Raw genomic sequence first — 17,500 nt, 5'->3', positions numbered from 1 at the left:
ATCTTCGTGCTGGTTTTTTTCTTTTTACATTTTTTTACACCAAATCTATGTATAAATATAGGTTGGACTCATATCTGATTTTAAAAACAAATTCTAAAAAAAAATTTCTAAAAAGGCAAGTTAAAGAAAAGAGACTCTTTTAGTAATCCTAAGGAAGCATGTGAAGAATGTTAGCATTGTGAGTTTTGACATCCTTCCTATTTCGTTTGCATCATATGATAAGCTGACCTGCGCTCTCTCTCTCTCTCTCTCTCTCTCAGACGGCAATTTAAAACATCTGTATCTAAACATGTGAGGTGAAAGAGAGGCACAATCATTAAGAGAGAGGGAGAGAGAAAAGAAGAAGAAGAAGCGATAAGAAGAAGAGAGAGCTCCCCTCCAAATAACCATGTTCAATTGATAGCAATTATGTACTCACTTAGCTTCTTATCTTTTTTTTGTTTTTATTTTAAACGTCCTCTTGTTCTTCCTCTTCATTTTCTTCTTTTACTGCTGCTGTCACTACTACTACTACTACTACTACTACTACTAATGCCACCACCACCACTACTACTACTACCACCGCCACCACCACTACTACTACTACTACTACTGCCCTAACTGGTTTAAAGAAAAGCCCATTAAAAAACTGTTTCAAAGTAACAAAATTCATAATCCATATAGATAGATACAGACACACACACACACGTATACGTACATGCATACATACATACATACATGCATGCATATATACATACATGCATGCATGCATATATACATACATACATGCATGCATAAATACATGCATGCATAAATACATACATGCATGCATACATACATACATACATATATACATACATGCATGCATGCATATCTACATACATGCATGCATATATACATACATGCATGCATGCATATATACATACATGCATGCATGCATATATACATACATGCATGCATGCATACATGCATATATACATGCATGCATACATACATACATACATACATACATACATACATACATACATACATACAAACTGATATACATTCCAGCACACATACATGCAAATCAAGGATAGTTTATCAAATAGACTGTTTAATGAACCAATCCACACCGAAACCCCGATGGAGCAGTCAGTTTCTTCAAACCATTGAACTCTAATTCTTGTATCGAGTCCTTTCCTCAATTAACATCTGTAGGTTTTCTTAGTCACAAGCCACAACATTAGTAATAACACACGTGCGCGCATCTTTGTGTGTGAGTGATTCACACTCTCTATAAGTACCTCTTGAGGGCTTTTCCATCTGAAAACCCAGAAAGAGTCTTAATTTTTTTGTTGAAATGTCAGCAGTCGAACTAATTTGCATTCTCTTACCAACATTACCAGTACCCAGACATTGTTTCAGTAGACACACTGCCAAAGACATCGGCGCTCTGGTTAAGTTGATCTCATGCACAACTGCTATGATCATCACCAAAACGTAATAGTGAAGCCTGTAAGCGTTCATCTTGACCTGCTAGCAAAAGAGAGAACCCTCCTCTCCTCAAATTCTTCTTTCTTCCTGCCTTTAACGCTCCAACGCGGAGTTTAGGCCACTTATAGTTGAATTCCATGTCGCATAATTTTTAGCTCCTGTTTCACCGTCTTAAAAAAGCGAAGATATATATATAGTTATAGATATCCCCTAAAGGTGGTCTTGGCCACGAATGGAATGCCTATGATCGTAAATTTACTATCATAGTTCACCTGGTGCTAAATAACAATAAGGCACTCTATATGTACTCACACCTATACGGTTATTATTGTATTTTTGATAACAGAATATAATCCTGTATTAAGGCGGCGAGCTGGTAGAAACGTTAGCACGCTGGGCGAAATGCTTAGCGGTATTTCGTCTGCCGCTACGTTCTGAGTTCAAATTCTGCCGAGGTCGACTTTGCCTTTCATCCTTTCGGGGTCGATTAAATAAGTACCAGTTACGCACTGGGGTCGATGTAATCGCCTTAATCCGTTTGTCTGTCCTTGTTTGTCCCCTCTATGTGTAGCCCCTTGTGGGCAGTAAAGAAATAGGTATTTCGTCTGTTTTTACGCTCTGAGTTCAAATTCCGCCGAAGTCGACTTTGCCTTTCATCCTTTCCGGGTTGATAAAGTAAGTACCAGTTGCGTACTGGGTCGATCTAATCGACTAGCTCCCTCCTCCAAAATTAGAGTAGACAAGACTATAATCCTGTATTAGACAGATGTATAATAAATCCGGAGTAATGGATCTGTAGGGCATAGTCGTATGACAAATTGTTGAATGATGGTGCAGAAAGTGTAGTCTTGTTTTAGAGTGATGTATGATATATCAGGAGTAATAGATGTTTCGCTTATACGCAGACGTACGACTCGCTGTTTACTCATGGTCGACCTGGAAGAAACAATAAAACACAACGTGCCTTGTCTTTTAGAGAACTAACAATCCTTGGAATACTCTTTTCACATAGGGGAGGTGCTACTGTTGTTATTACACATGCAGGTATCTAAGATCGCATCCCACCAAAAGCCACCCAACTAATTAGTACGAAATTTCTCATCTAAATTTTCCAGCCGCTATCTCATACGAAACGCACCGTCTCGAATCTTTACCTTTTCTGTCACAACTATACTGGCCTCTTCTCCTTTGGAGCTGCTTTCGTTCCACCTCTTCTCAGACACTCCATGTTCAGCCATCCTCCACCTCCGCCTCTGTTCACTCTTCTCACCGTCGAATTTGACATTCCCAGTCAATAATTTTCAATTTCATGACTACGGGTTCAATAAAATGAGTCATGTATTGAGAGATTGGATTCATCAACAATTTCTCCTCCTCCCCGACTCACCCTACCAAGAAAATTGCTTTGTTTTAAAGAAATATCATTGTTTATTTATTCGTTTATCTATTTATTGATGCTTAGCTGCATTTTGTCCGTCTATTTGTGAAGAGTTAAATTCCGCCGAGGTCGACTTTGCTTTTCGGAGTAGATAAAATAAGTACCAATTGAACACTGGAGTCGATGTAATCGATTTTATACCTTTCCTCAAAATTAATGGCTGTGTACCAAAATTTGAAAACATTATTTATTTATAATTTATTAAGATGGCTAGTTGGCAGAATCATTAGTGCGTCAGACAAAATGCTTAGCGGCATTTCGTCCGTCTTTTCGTTCTGAGTTCAAATTCCGCTGAGGTCAACTTTACTTTTCATTTATTCAGAGTCGATAAAATAAAGTACCAGTTGAACACTGGGGATCGATGTAATTGACTAGCCCGGCTCTCCCAAAATTTCAAGTCCCTGTGCCTTTAGTAGAAACAATTATTTATTGACTTGTTTATTTATTTAAAAAACATTATGTATAAAATTAAGAGCCACTCTTAAAGTCGATACCAGATACTAGTGATTCTTTGATCTGATTAAAGTGCTCAAAATGTAAAAGATCTACTTTCAAGAATCTGCTATCAGACAAGATAAAGAGAGAACGATCAAAGCTTTGTGGGTTACATTTGACAGAAACTCTGTGGTGTGTGTGTGTGTGTGTCTTTTTCACTCTTGCATGGATCAGACGGAATTCGTTGAGAAAGATTTTCTATGTCTTATGCCCTTCCTTCGCAAATCCTTACCTGTTTCCAAAACATTTTTTCATGCCCGAACATGTTTTCACGGCAGATTGAAAACGAAAATCACTGCTTGTATGACGGTAACGATGTCAAGACAAGGAAACACTCAGACATAAGCACATTTATACACATGCACATACACCCATACCCATACACGTATATACATATGTATGCAAGTATGTACGACCAGCTTCATTTCAGTTTCCGTCTATCAAATCCACTCGCGACGTTTTGGTCAGCTCAGGGTTGTAGTAGTTGCCCGAGGTGCCACACAGTTGGACTGATGCATATTTCTCAACTACGCTACTACTCCACACACACACTAACAGTCTAATCTCAAATGAAATCACTTTCCAGGCCAGTACATCTCTAATGTATATACATATGCGTGTGCGAGTGCTCGCGCGGCTATGTGTGTGTATCTTCCTCGTTCTTACCCATTCTTTACCAAACTCGCATTAAAAAAATTGCAACAATTAAAAACCAAATTATACATTAAAAAAAAAGACACCCAGAATGCATCACGCCACTTCTGGTATTTTATATGTATTACTTCGTTCACAATAGCTAATTCTTTATTGTAGGTTCACTTCCTTCGGAGAAGTCAAGAGCCAAGGTTAAATGGTCAACAGCAGAAGCTTAAGTGTTACTAAGCTATGCTTTCTTCTTTGTGATTATGACCTACATTAGATATTTGATACAGTAGAGTTCTAAAGAACAGTCATTCCAAGAGAAGAAATGGAGTGGGTAAAGAGCATGCAGCTGGCCATGAGGAAATATATTCTAACCATAATGAATTTATACCTAACGTTGGTACAGGGTTCCAAATTCGGGATCTTGATAATAGTTGATTAACAGATGCTATATTTTAACGAATCCGGTAGGATGGAGGCTAACTTGAACTCAGAACGTAAAGTGCAGTTCTACCAGCATTAATATACTTTCTGCTTTAGTCACAAGGCTTGAAAATTTGAGGTCAAGGATTAGTCGATTACGTTGACCCCAGTGCTTAACTAGTGCTTATTTCATCGACCCTGAAAGGAATGAAAAGCAATGTCGATCTCAGTGGAATTGGAACTCAGAACGAAAAACCGGAAGAAACGCCGCTAAGCATTTCGTCCGGCGTACTAAGGGTTCTGCCCGCTTGCCTCCTTTCTACTGTCAATAATATTCCTTCTTAAGGCGGCGGGCTGGTAGAATCATTAACTGAGTAAAAGCTAAGCGCGCTTTCGACCGTCTTTACGTTCTAAGTTCAAATTTCCCCGAGATTAACTTTGCCTTTCATCCTTTCGGAATCGATAAATAAGCACCACTTAAGCATTGGTGTCGATGTAATCGACTAGTCCCCTCCCCGAAATTATTGGCCTTGTATCAAAATTTGAATCCGATAATATTCTTTTCTGTGGAGGCACATGGCCTAGTGGTTAGAGCAGCGGACTCGTGGTCGCGGGTTCGAATCTCAGACCGGGCGATGTGTGTGTTTATGAGCGAAAAACCTAAACTCCTCGTGGCTCCGGCAGAAGGTAATGGCGAACTTCTGCTGACTCTTTCGCCACAACTTTTTCTCACTCTTTTCTCCTGTATCTTGCAGCTCACCTGCGACGGATCGGCGTCCCGTCCAGGTGGGGAACCTATACGCCGGGGAAACCGGCCCTTATGAGCCAGGTATGGCTCAAGAAGGAACAAACAATACTTTTTTCTACACACAAGGATCAAAAGATTTGGAGGTCGGGAACTGGTCGATTACATTGATCCCAGTGCCCAACTGAAAGAATGAAAGGCAAGGCTGACCTCAGTAGAATTAGTACGCAGAACGGAAGGCCGGAAAAATTGCCACAAAGCATTTTATCCGGCGTGTAAACGATTCTGCTAGCTCACCACCTTCCTACTATCAATAATATATGTTTTAAATTTTGGCACAGGGCAGCAATTTCGAGGGGGAAGGAGCTAGTCGATTACATCGACCCCAGCGTTCCACTGATTACTTATTTCATCGACCCCGAATGGATGAAAGGCAAAGTCAACCTCGATGGAATTTGAACTCAGAACGAAAAGACGGCCGAAATGCTGCTAAGTATTTTGTCCGGTGTACTAACGATTCTGCTAGTTCGCTGCCTTGCTGCTATTAATACTGTTGACTGTTTATATTTAACACCCATCCCAGTCGGATTTGATCCAGCTGTCCTCTGATCGAAGGCATTTCGTTACTAACTGACGTATTTGTGTGTGTGTGTGAGGCATACTGCACTTATAATTACATTACTCAATGTGTCATTCCTTTTTTTATTAAAGCTATAATGGTATTATATTTTTAATGACTTGGTCAAAAGGTGAAGGGCTGCACCCAGGACATATTTAAAGGACCTCAGAAATTAGAGGGGTGTGGAAAGGGATCAAAATCATAACTCATGGGTTCTAATCACGCTGAAGACCGTCTTCTAAAACTTGTCACATTGTAGACTCTCTCTCCCTCTCTCTCACACACACACACACATTATCTCTCTAATATAAATACACACAGACTCCAGGTTTGATTTTGTTATTACACTAATATCACAATAGAATTTTGCAATTCAACATGGGGCGTCCCAAAAAATATGCGACTAAAACTATCAATGTGAAAATATTACCAAGTGGATAGTAGAAAACTGCCCAGAGGGCGATTTTCTGCTAGTTTAACTAAGTTTTATCACATGTACGGGATATTTATTTTTGTTTTTGCTTATAGGGAAAATGGAAAAATAAGAGTGAATATTTATTTTATGAGTGCATTGTATTAAGTCTATAAAATTGTGCATAAAGTATAGAAAATGCATTAAGTAATCACCGTATTCCACTTTCTTTCACTTTTCAATGTGTAGCCGATGAGCAACTGTCTTTCCTTAGAAGCGCAGCACAGGCTACGCTTTCAGGTTGTTTTGGACAAAGTTTTCAGAAATAACCCAGTAGGTTTAGCATTAATTCCGTGAAATATTCACGGGTCCTGCTAGTAATAATTAATAGTACGAGGCAGAAAATCGCCCTCTGGGCAGTTTTCTGCTACCCACTTGATAATATTTTCACATTGATATTTTCAGTCGCATATTTTTTTGGACGCCCCATGTTGAATTGCAAAATTCTGATGTGATATTTGTGTAATAACAAAATCAAGTCTGGAGTCTGTGTGTATTTATATTAGAGAGATAATGTGTGTGTTTGTGAGAGAGAGAGAGAGAGAGAGAGAGAGAGAGAGAGAGAGAGAGACAGACAGACAGAGACAGTGGGGTAAAGTGAGAACATTGTAAAGAATGAATGAAATAAACATGAAATGAAAAAGTCGTATAAATAAAAGCTCGTTAAAAGCAATCTTGTACCGAATATTTAAATTTGTGAACTTGAAATATTCAATAATAAAAGAAAGTTCAGAAAGTAAATTTTCCTGAAAACTTCAATTTATAACTAATCTCGCTTGCTTAGTAAATATTTCTTTCAGTAATCTATCGTAGTTGTAATGTATCTCTAATTTAAACAAACATCAAGGTAACCCAACTTCGTTTAGCGTGCGATCCCATAGTTATTATTGTAAGGCTTATAGCGTTCCAAACAGCCATATCAACAAAATCACTTATTAATTTTTTTTTTAATCATATCGGTATATTAAGAAATTTTTATTTTATCAGAAATATTCATTTAACAAATTCCAGAAACTGATATCATCATAAGCCTCAAAGTTATACAGTTATTTTGTCTAGTAGCATTCATTCATTCAATGAATAATTTTTTTTACATTATATATATAGAATAAACAGTGGGTTTGCAAATAGCGAATTAAAACTTGAAATGAAAACATTGAAATGAATATATATTAAGTTATCATTAATGAAAATAGAGACAAGAGAGTGTGAGAGGGTGTTACAAATGAAAAAGAAAAATTTCGCCTGCAACGAATATTGTTTATTAAACATTGAAGTCTACTCTGCAGTGAATGCAACGAATATTTAAATTTGTGAAAAACTTATAGTTCAAATATTCAATAAACTTCAGAAATCGAAATTACTGGAAATTTCTTGGAAAATGAATTTATAAAAAAATTTCCAGACGGAAATTTAATATATATTCATTTCAATGTTGTTATTTCAAGTTTTAATTCGCTATTTGAAAAAACCTACAGTTTATTCTATATATGTAATGTAAAAAAATATTTATTGAATGAACGAATGCTATTAGACAAAATAGCTGTATAACTTTGAGGCTTATGATATCAGTTTCCAGACGGTCAAGCCTTTAAAAATTGCTTTCTTTTAGTAACTGTTACACACCTAATTAATAAGCAGCTTTCTCCGTTATAATATAGAAGCTTTCTCCATTATAATATTGATAAAAGAAGATTGCATATATCTGCCGCGTAAATAAGCGTGAATATTTCACGGAATAGCGCAAGTGTTAAGTAATAGGTGATATTAAAAAACTTAGTTCAATTGAGAAAGGAATACACTTTTCACTATCCTAAAGCATAGTGTACCTTGCACAAAACTGTCTAAGACAGTGAATCCCAAACATTTTTTGCCTGTGACTCATTTCATTTCTATTTTATACAGTTGGATTCCCATTGCCATTCGACGATTTAAAAAATTCCCTTTGGAATTATATTAAAAAAAGATTGCTAAAATATTGTGTATTGTACAATTATAACCAACTTAATTGCTCATAAATTTTAACAACAAAATATTATGTGAACCCCCTAGAGTTATATGGACGCCGGTTGAGTACCACTGGTTTAAATTATCTTTTCTTAAGATTCGAGGTAGATATGAATGCTATTTCTAACGTGTCAAATGATTACGTTGACTTGTTATTGCTATTAATGCTTTTGTTCTGTTGCATAAACAGTCACTAACTGACCTTGACTGAGATATTATCAAACATTTTGTAAACACCCACACTTAAAAACAATAATTAAACGTGAACATATAAAGGGTTAGATATTATGTTATGCTCTTTATTTATTTTTTTTTTATCCGCTTCACATCCTGCTAAAATTTCTTCAGGCAAAACTAAACACATTTCCTTATAACTACTTCGTACATTGCAAAGTCCACGTACAAAGACATAGTTCTTGTATGAGAAAGTATCTCAACAAGTGTTTTATAGTTTGTGGATCTCCATGCTACAATCAAACATGGTATCATCGTTGGAGGCGTTGTACCATCATTTGCCGAGTGTCAATTTAGTTTCTTGATAATACCAGTTCTAAGTCAGTTATAATATGTCCAAAGGCGGCGAGCTGGCAGAAGCGTTAGCACGCCGGGCGAAATGCTCAACAGTATTTCGTCTGTCTTTACGTTCTGAGTTCAAATTCCGCCGAGGTCGACTTTGCCTTTCATCCTTTCGGAGTCGATTAAATAAGTACCAGTTACGCACTGGGCTCGATATAATCGACTTAATCCGTTTGTCTGCCCTTGTTTGTCCTCTCTGTGTTTAGCCCCTTGTGGATAGTAAAGAAATGGGTATTTCACCCGCCGCTACGTTCTGAGTTCAAATTCCGCCGTGGTCGACTTTGCCTCTCATCCTTTCGGAGTCGATAAATTAAGTGCCAGTTACGCATTGGGGTCGATGTAATCGACTTAATCCGTTTGTCTGTCCTTGTTTGTCCCCTCTATGTTTAGCCCCTTGTGGGCAATAAAGAAATAAAAAACGTTAGCACGCCGGGCGAACTGCTTAGCGGTATTTCGTCTGTCTTTACGTTCTGAGTTGAAATTCCGCCGAGGTCGACTTTGCCTTTCATCCTTTCGGGGTCGATTAAATAAGTACCAGTTACGGACTGGGCTCGATATAATCGACCTAATCCGTTTGTCTGTCCTTGTTTGTTGCCTCTGTGTGTAGTTCCTTGTGGGCAGTAAAGAAATAGGTATGTCGTCTGTCTTTACGTTCTGAGTTCAAATTCCGCCGAGGTCGACTTTGTCCTTCATCCTTTCGAGATCGATAAATTAAGTACCAGTTGCGCACTGGGGTCGATCTAATCGAGTGGCCCCTCCCCCTAAAACTTTCGGGCCTCCCCACAAAATTTCTCGCCAGGAATTGACATTGCTGTTGTTTCAATTCTCTGTAATATCGAAACTCCCCTGTATTTTATAAATTCATTCACATGTAAAAATTGTTCTCGTGGGAAAACGAATGTTACAAGAAAACAAGATAGGACTGACTTGTAACAATTTAGTTTAAAAGGTCTGATATGTAACAATTTTAGTTTAAAAGGTCTGATATTATCTGAAATGTAATTTCATTTTATATATATATATATATACACACATGTCATTACTTAAGAGAGAGAACATCACATGGGTGTGGGTATCTGATATTTTGATAATAATCTCCTCATAAAACTGCTTTTTTAGTTATAAAAGGACATCACTTCATCAAAAATTTCCGTTTGGTTTATTGGTTACTCTTTTACTCTTTTACTTGTTTCAGTCATTTGACTGCGGCTATGCTGGAGCACCGCCTTTAGTCGAGCAAATCGACCCCGGGACTTATTCTTTGTAAGCTTAGTACTTATTCTATCGGTCCCTTTTGCCGAACCGCTAAGTTACGGGGATATGAACACACCAGCATCGGTTGTCGAGCGATGTTGGGGAGACAAACACAGACACACACAAATATATATATATATATATATATATATATATATATATATATATATATATTATATATACACGATAGGCTTCTTTCAGTTTCCGTCTACCAAATCCACTCACAAGGCTTTGGTCGGCCCGAGGCTATAGTAAAAGACACTTGCCCAAAGTGCCACGCAGTGGGACTGAACCCGGAACCATGTGGTTGGCAAGCAAGCTACTTACCACACAGCCACTCCTGCACTTGATCATCATCATCATCACATTTATCTTCCTCTTCTTCACTATTACTTTCGCTACCATCCTCCACCATTATTTTTTTTAATGCCATCAAAGTGACACTGGAGTACAAATATACGAAGCCCGTCTGACAAGGGTAGACCAGGTACATGAATCACAACCATATGCGCGCGACACGCTGATCTCATATCAAGTTAAACAGCGCATGACATTGCAGGTGGGGTTCAATTAGAATTAACTTCAGATTGAGTAGCCCATCCCGTTTAAAAGGTCCCTGAATATGGGTTGATAAAGGATAATGAACGAAGCACTCATGTTTCCGGGGTGAATTATTCAAACCCCCAAAGAATTCTTCTCAACACATGGTTATGATGCTCCTCACTACTTCTGCTTGTGATCAGACATGCACATATCATCAACCAGTAAGTGACATACTCAAATAGTTAAGGCCAAGCAACAGATAAGCAGATCATTTGTTGTAGCCCATCTTTTATACCAAGACAATGCATGTACACAGACACGACAGAAATAAATAGACACCCTTATAATCATTAAAATTTATTTAAATCTGAAATTATCTATTTGTTATTATAATATGAATATCTAATATTTAGCAGACATGCCCTTTGCATTTCTCAATGCAAGGATCCTATAAGGCATGCTACTGATCAGATGAATATTGTCTTGGAGAATTTTTTGCCAAGGTTCATGCAGTAATCTCAAAAGATCTGGCTTTGAAGATGTTTTCTTTTTTCTTTTTACGAAGGTTCCTGTCCATTATGCCCCAGAGATGTTCAATAGGGTTTATATCTGGTGACTGGCTTGGCCAAGGAAGTTTTTAATGCCATTCTTTTCCAACCAGTTTCGGGTCTTTTTAGCCGTGTGACAAGGAGCCCCATCTTCCATAAATAAAGAGTTTTCTTTAATCATTTCTCCATCGGAGAAAATTGGGAGGAGTCCTTTCTGCAATATGGACACATTTATCTGAGTTTGTTTTCTTCACACTCCACCAGCTCTTATCAACAATTGCTCCAAATTGCTACCCTGACCATCACAGAATAGCTGCCTTATTTCATTGTTGGTAGCAATCGTTTCATGTCAAATTCTTGATCACAGAGTCTCCAGACCCATACCCGACCATTGTCAGAAAGTACAGTAAATTTGGACTCATCAGAGAATATGATAGTGTCCCAAAATGCTAACGACCACTCCATCATCTCACTGGCCCAATCTTTTCTCCACTTGATATTGGCAGGTTGAAGAAGTAGCTTCCTACCAGCTGCTCTACCATAGTAGCTATGTTTGTAGAGATACCTGACAACTGTTCTGGGACTGGCATCAACTTGTTCTGCTATGTCAGAGGCCTCGCAATGAGGATTATCCTCTACATTTCACTTATATAGTTTTGCATAATTATTAAAGATAATTATTACTATAATTTAAAGGTGGCAAGCTGGCGGAAGTTTTAGCATGCCGGACAAAATGTTTAGCGGCATTTCTTACCGTTTTACGTTCTGATTTCAAATTCCTCTGAGTTCAAATGCCGCTGGAGTCGACTTTGCCTTTCATTATTTCTGGGTCCATAAACTAAGTACCACTTGACTACTGAGGTCAATATAATTGGCTCTCCGTTTCTTCACAATTTCAGGCCTTGTGCCTTTAGTAGAAAGCGGTGAGGAAATGAATATAAATTGTTATAATTAAACTAAATGTAGTTACCACGAGGCAAAGACGTGGTCCGATAGTTCGTACCACTGACTGTTAATCGAGGAATAGAAGGGAGTTTTGTGTGTTTTCATGGTTGAAATATATCCCAGAATATCTCTCACCGCTGTCCAATATTTAATTAAGCTACTATAGTTCTTCTTAGACTGTTTGTTGCTCATGTGAGCTCTCATCAACCTATTCCGAATCTGGATTTATAAGTCGTTCGTCCGTCAGTCTCACACGTTTAGCAACACGGCTGTGTTCAACTGTATCGTTATGGGAATACGTAACGATACACATAGATATTTCTAGAATGAAAAAGATAAACCAAGGAATGAGCATTCCGATGGGATAAAGATGCTAAATAAAAATAGATTGTGTGTGCACGCGTGTGTGAGTATATATGTGTGCGTGTGTGTGTGTTCGTGTGTGTGCGCGTGCGCGTACATTTTTGACTCCGATCCAACGTAACTATTTTCTACGTGCTAAAAATAGGGTTAATAACATATAATGTTTTTCAGTTATGTCATAATTTGCCTGGTTTATTTTCCATTCAGCAATATCTACTATGTACTGTATCGTACGTAGAACATCTGTTTGGTTTTAACAATGAAAATGCACTTTATCTTAAAGAGTATATGCGAAGCTGAATTAGCCTCTTATATTGATTTTTATCAGATATGAGGCTTTTGTACCGATACACCATCGAATACAGGAAGTTTTTATCAAAGCACAAGGCCCATACTATCTAAATGAACGGGTCTATTCGATTCATCATCATCATCATCATCATCGTTTAACGTCCGCTTTCCATGCTAACATGGGTTGGGCGATTTGACTGAGGACTGGCGAAACAGATGGTTGCACCAGCCTCCAATCTGATCTGGCAGAGTTTCTACAGCTGGATGCCCTTCCTAACGCCAACCACTCCGAGAGTGTAGTGGGTGCTTTTACGTGACACCGGCACGAGAGCCAGTCAGGCGGTATTGGCAACAGCCACTCTCAAATGGTGTTTTTACGTGCCACCTGCACATGAGCCAGTCCAGCGGCACTGGCAATGACCTCGCTCGAATATTTTTTCACGTGCCACCGGTACAAGTGCCAATAGGGCGACGCTGGTAACGATCACGCTCGAACGGTGCTTTTTACGTGCCACCGGCACAGAAGCCAGTTAGCTGCTCTGGCAACGATCACGCTCGGATGGTGCTCTTAGCGCTCCACTCGCAAGGATGCCAGTCATCGAATTTGATTTCGATTTCACTTGCCTAAACAGGTCTTCGCAAGCAGAGTTTAGCGTCCAATGAAGGAAAGGTACGCATATGTAGGCTGGTTACACCCCTGGAATAGGCCACGAGGTTACAGTCTCACTTGGCTTGCCGGGTATCCTCAAGCACAGCATATCTCCAAAGGTCTCGGTCACTAGTCATTGCTTCGGTGAGGCCTAATGTTCGAAGGTCATGCTTCACCACTTCATCCCAGGTCTTCCTGGGTCTACCTCTTCCACAGGTTCCTTCAACCGCTAGGGTATGGCACTTTTTCACACAGCTATCCTTATCCATTCTCGCCACATGACCATACCAGCGCAGACATCTCTCTTGCACACCACATCTGATGCTTCTTAGGTCCAACTTTTCTCTCAAGGTATTTACACTCTGTCGAGTATGCAATTAACCGATAACGAGAACGCAACAGTACACATTTGTAAGAGGAACAGTATAAAACCCTTGAGTCAGTACGTATTAGTTTGCTGGTACTTATTTTCTGTTTTCAGAACATTAGAGTTGTAATGCGAAGGAGATTTGGCTGAAAATTATAGCAACGACGGTTAAGCAACGATGCAGTGACTTCGGATATTTGTTATAGTTGTATAACCCCGGTACAGTCTTGATAGAGTTGTCCTATGGTACGTAGTTAATCAGCTGGACGAGGTGTCATGACTGATATAACCACCCTTCTAATAATAGGATGTCCAAACTGCACACTCAGATATGCAGTGATGAATAGTATGGGTTGGAAAGTGTCAGTCTGGCCAATTGCCTGATTTCATTCTGTAAGCCCATACAGTCATGTGATGACCACAGCAAAAGTAGGCGAAGTAACTCAATCAGACCGTAATATTTGTTATTCTTTTACATACCAGTTAGGCTTTAGATTATGCAGTTATTTCTATGTCTATGTATTCTTAACCATTGTTGAGCTGTGTGGAAGAGGTATTGTTAATAGGCTGTTCTAAGATGTATATATGTATGGGTATTTAGAAGTAGTTTTTCATGCAATGACAAGAATTTGGGATGTTGAAGCTTCCTGCATTAGCAAACAGTGCCACCTACATGTCCATTTTTTAGTATTTTAAAAAAAATATTAGAAACATTGCATTTCTAAATCTCTCAGAGAGTAGCAGCACGATAAAGTGACGGTTTGTTGCAGTCCCAGAAAAGAGATATATGTGTATGTATATATATATATATATTATATATATATATATATATATATATATATATATATATATACGCGTTATATATTAACTTATTAACACTCAATCTTCTTTGAGTTCTTTATTCTAAATGATTCGACCATGCTCCTATGGATTTATCAACATCAGTACACAACACACACATATATATACATGTGCGCACGCACCCAGCCGTGTACTCGCACAAACATATAATCTGAGTTATTTCTCTTAGCTAAGCTTTGTTTAAATTATGCAAATTACCAAGGACATATATGTGTTCTGTTTTTTTTTTTTTAGTTGTGTGTGTCAAATGCCCTTTGTGACTAGAAATAAGGGAGAACAACTGCCGTGCTGATGGCACCGATTGAGGCAGAAACACAAGAACGTGACATTTTTCTTGTCTCCAAACCATAAGCCTGTTCTTTTCCTTCATTGCATAACAATTCTGGAGTATTCTTGATTCTTGAGAGCATTTCCCTGTTTCCTATGCAGATAGTCGCAATCGCCATTGGGTAATTGAGACAAGGTGGCGATAACTTTAATTAATCAAGAATTTAAGCTATTTTTTATAATACTCGGGGATGGTCATATTTTGCCAATTAAGCACACACCTGTATTCTTCTATGCTATATGCATGCTACAGGCCACTCTAAATTATTTCTCTTAGCTTATTTTTGTTTAAATTATACGCATGCGCGTGCGTGCGTGTGCATGTATATGTATGTATGTATGTATGTATGTATGTATGTATGTATGTATGTATGTATGTCATTGTTCAGTTTTATTTCAAGATTTATTGCCAATAGAGAAAGAGCCGGTTTCTAACTTAGGATTCACGGCTCCTTCATTGGAATTTCAACATCAACAACAGGATATTTTTGTTTCTATGTATATATGTATGTATATGTACAGATTTGTATGTTTTGCTTTATGTATGTATTCTCATGCATATAGTTTCATATTTAGACATGCTCATATATATTTAAATGATAAACTTCTGGAGAGTTTTACAGATTTTTAAAGTTCCAGTGATGGACTGGATCTGTAGTCTTAGAATTAGCTTTCTCCTTTCTGGTTTTGAGAAGCTTAATTTCTCAAGATTGGTATTTAAGCAGTGTGTTACATATCCTAGGGCCCCAATAATTACAGGTATAAACCTGAACTTGTAATCTGGATAGAGCAACTGCTGATTTCTCAATAGTTCAGCGTAGGTATTTTCTTTTACACTGATCTTCAGCTTTATGTTAACATCTGCTGGGCAGCTAATTTCCACAACTGTGCTCAGTTTCTCTTCTCTATCCCAAATCATTATATCAGGTCTGTTGTGCTCACATTTTATTGAGGTCTTCACTGGGTCATAGACAAACATACAGACAGAGTCTTGCCGTAAAATTCTCCGTAATTATAACATGTACAAGAGAGAAAATACTGGTATAACTACAAAAAGGTCAGGCTATCAATATAATAGAATCTCATCACCTGGACGCATGCTTCTTTAAATTATTTATGTATCAAATGATATTTTCAATGAATTAAATAAGTTAGCTATGCACTTAGAGATAAGTGTGCCACAATGTATCATTTAAATATGATACTTGGATGTAAGTGTCTAAGTATACAACACACTTTATAGGACATGAGTTAATTTAGAATTACTGTATTTACAAAAAGGAGTAGCTGTGTGGTAAGTAGCTTGCTTACCAACCACATGGTTCCGGGTTCAGTCCCACTGCGTGGCGCTTTGGGCAAGTGTCTTCTACTATAGCCTCGGGCCGACCAAAGCCTTGTGAGTGGATTTGGTAGACGGAAACTGAAAGAAGCCCGTCGTATATATATATATATATATATATATATATATATATATGCGTGTGTGTTTGTGTGTCTGTGTTTGTCCCCCTAGCATTGCTTGACAACCGATGCTGATGTGTTTATGTCCCCGTCACTTAGCGGTTCGGCAAAAGAGACCGATAGAATAAGTACTGGGCTTACAATGAATAAGTCCCGGGGTCGAGTTGCTCGATTAAAGGCGGTGCTCCAGCATGGCCGCAATCAAATGACTGAAACAAGTAAAAGAGTAAAGAGTATATATATATAAATTTCGCATATAATTAATACTGTAATTGTGACGAAATGATTCAGTTACATAATTGGGTTGCATGATTTATTTAAATTAAACATATTTTTAAATAACGTTGAATTTAAACGACTTGTTATTAACTGAGGTCTTAATTATTATAGATTTATTTTTTATGTTGGTAGATCATTCACTATTGCTTCTAAAGTAATTTCGAGAGCATGAGCCCTATGAAAAGCATACGAGACTGACGAATAAAAGGAAGAAGAAATTTAATGAAATCCCACTGAGTAGAAATTGTGATCTTCCATTTGTAAGACATACATGTTCCCTCTAGGTGTTAGAAGCCCGAAATTATTTTTGAACACGTGTAAACATTTATTGAATTAAAGTATACGCATTATAGTGTCATATATAATAATTCTCACCACCACAACCATTATCACTGCCATAATACAATCACTACCATAACTATAACCGCTGTGCCTCCTTACAAGTCTTGGTTGTCTTTCATTTCAGTTCAAAGGAGTTAATCAAGCAAGCCATTCTTGAAAATGACTTCATGCAAAAGCTGGAAATGCCTCAGATCCGTGAGATTGTGGATTGTATGTACCCTGTAGAATATGCTGAGAACAGCTTGATCATCAAAGAAGGAGATGAAGGGTCATTGGTCTTCGTCATGGAAGGTGAGTTTAAGAAATTATTGTTGTATAAAAATTTATTGAAAAACAGTTGAGTTCTAAAAGCGGTAGAATACTAACCTGAATGGTCTTCTCAGTAGTTCTCAACCCTCGAC

At 38.0% G+C, this 17,500-nt stretch overlaps 1 protein-coding gene across 3 annotated transcripts in view; it reads left to right on the top strand.

The window, feature by feature from the left end:
* Positions 1-17,500, top strand: part of LOC115214224 (cGMP-dependent protein kinase 1) — a 146,199-nt gene that overhangs the window by 96,754 nt on the left and 31,945 nt on the right. For all 3 annotated transcript variants that reach the window (XM_029783336.2, XM_029783337.2, XM_036504856.1), the window contains one exon: positions 17,224-17,390. In XM_029783336.2, coding sequence (XP_029639196.1) covers positions 17,224-17,390 — 167 coding nt within the window. The remainder of the gene's footprint in view (positions 1-17,223; positions 17,391-17,500) is intronic.

Source organism: Octopus sinensis, linkage group LG7 (genome assembly GCF_006345805.1).
Source record: "Octopus sinensis linkage group LG7, ASM634580v1, whole genome shotgun sequence".
NCBI classification, from domain to species: Eukaryota; Metazoa; Mollusca; class Cephalopoda; order Octopoda; family Octopodidae; genus Octopus; species Octopus sinensis.
The sequence above is the reverse complement of the archived record's forward strand: the minus strand, read 5'-3'. Positions and strand labels throughout refer to the sequence as shown.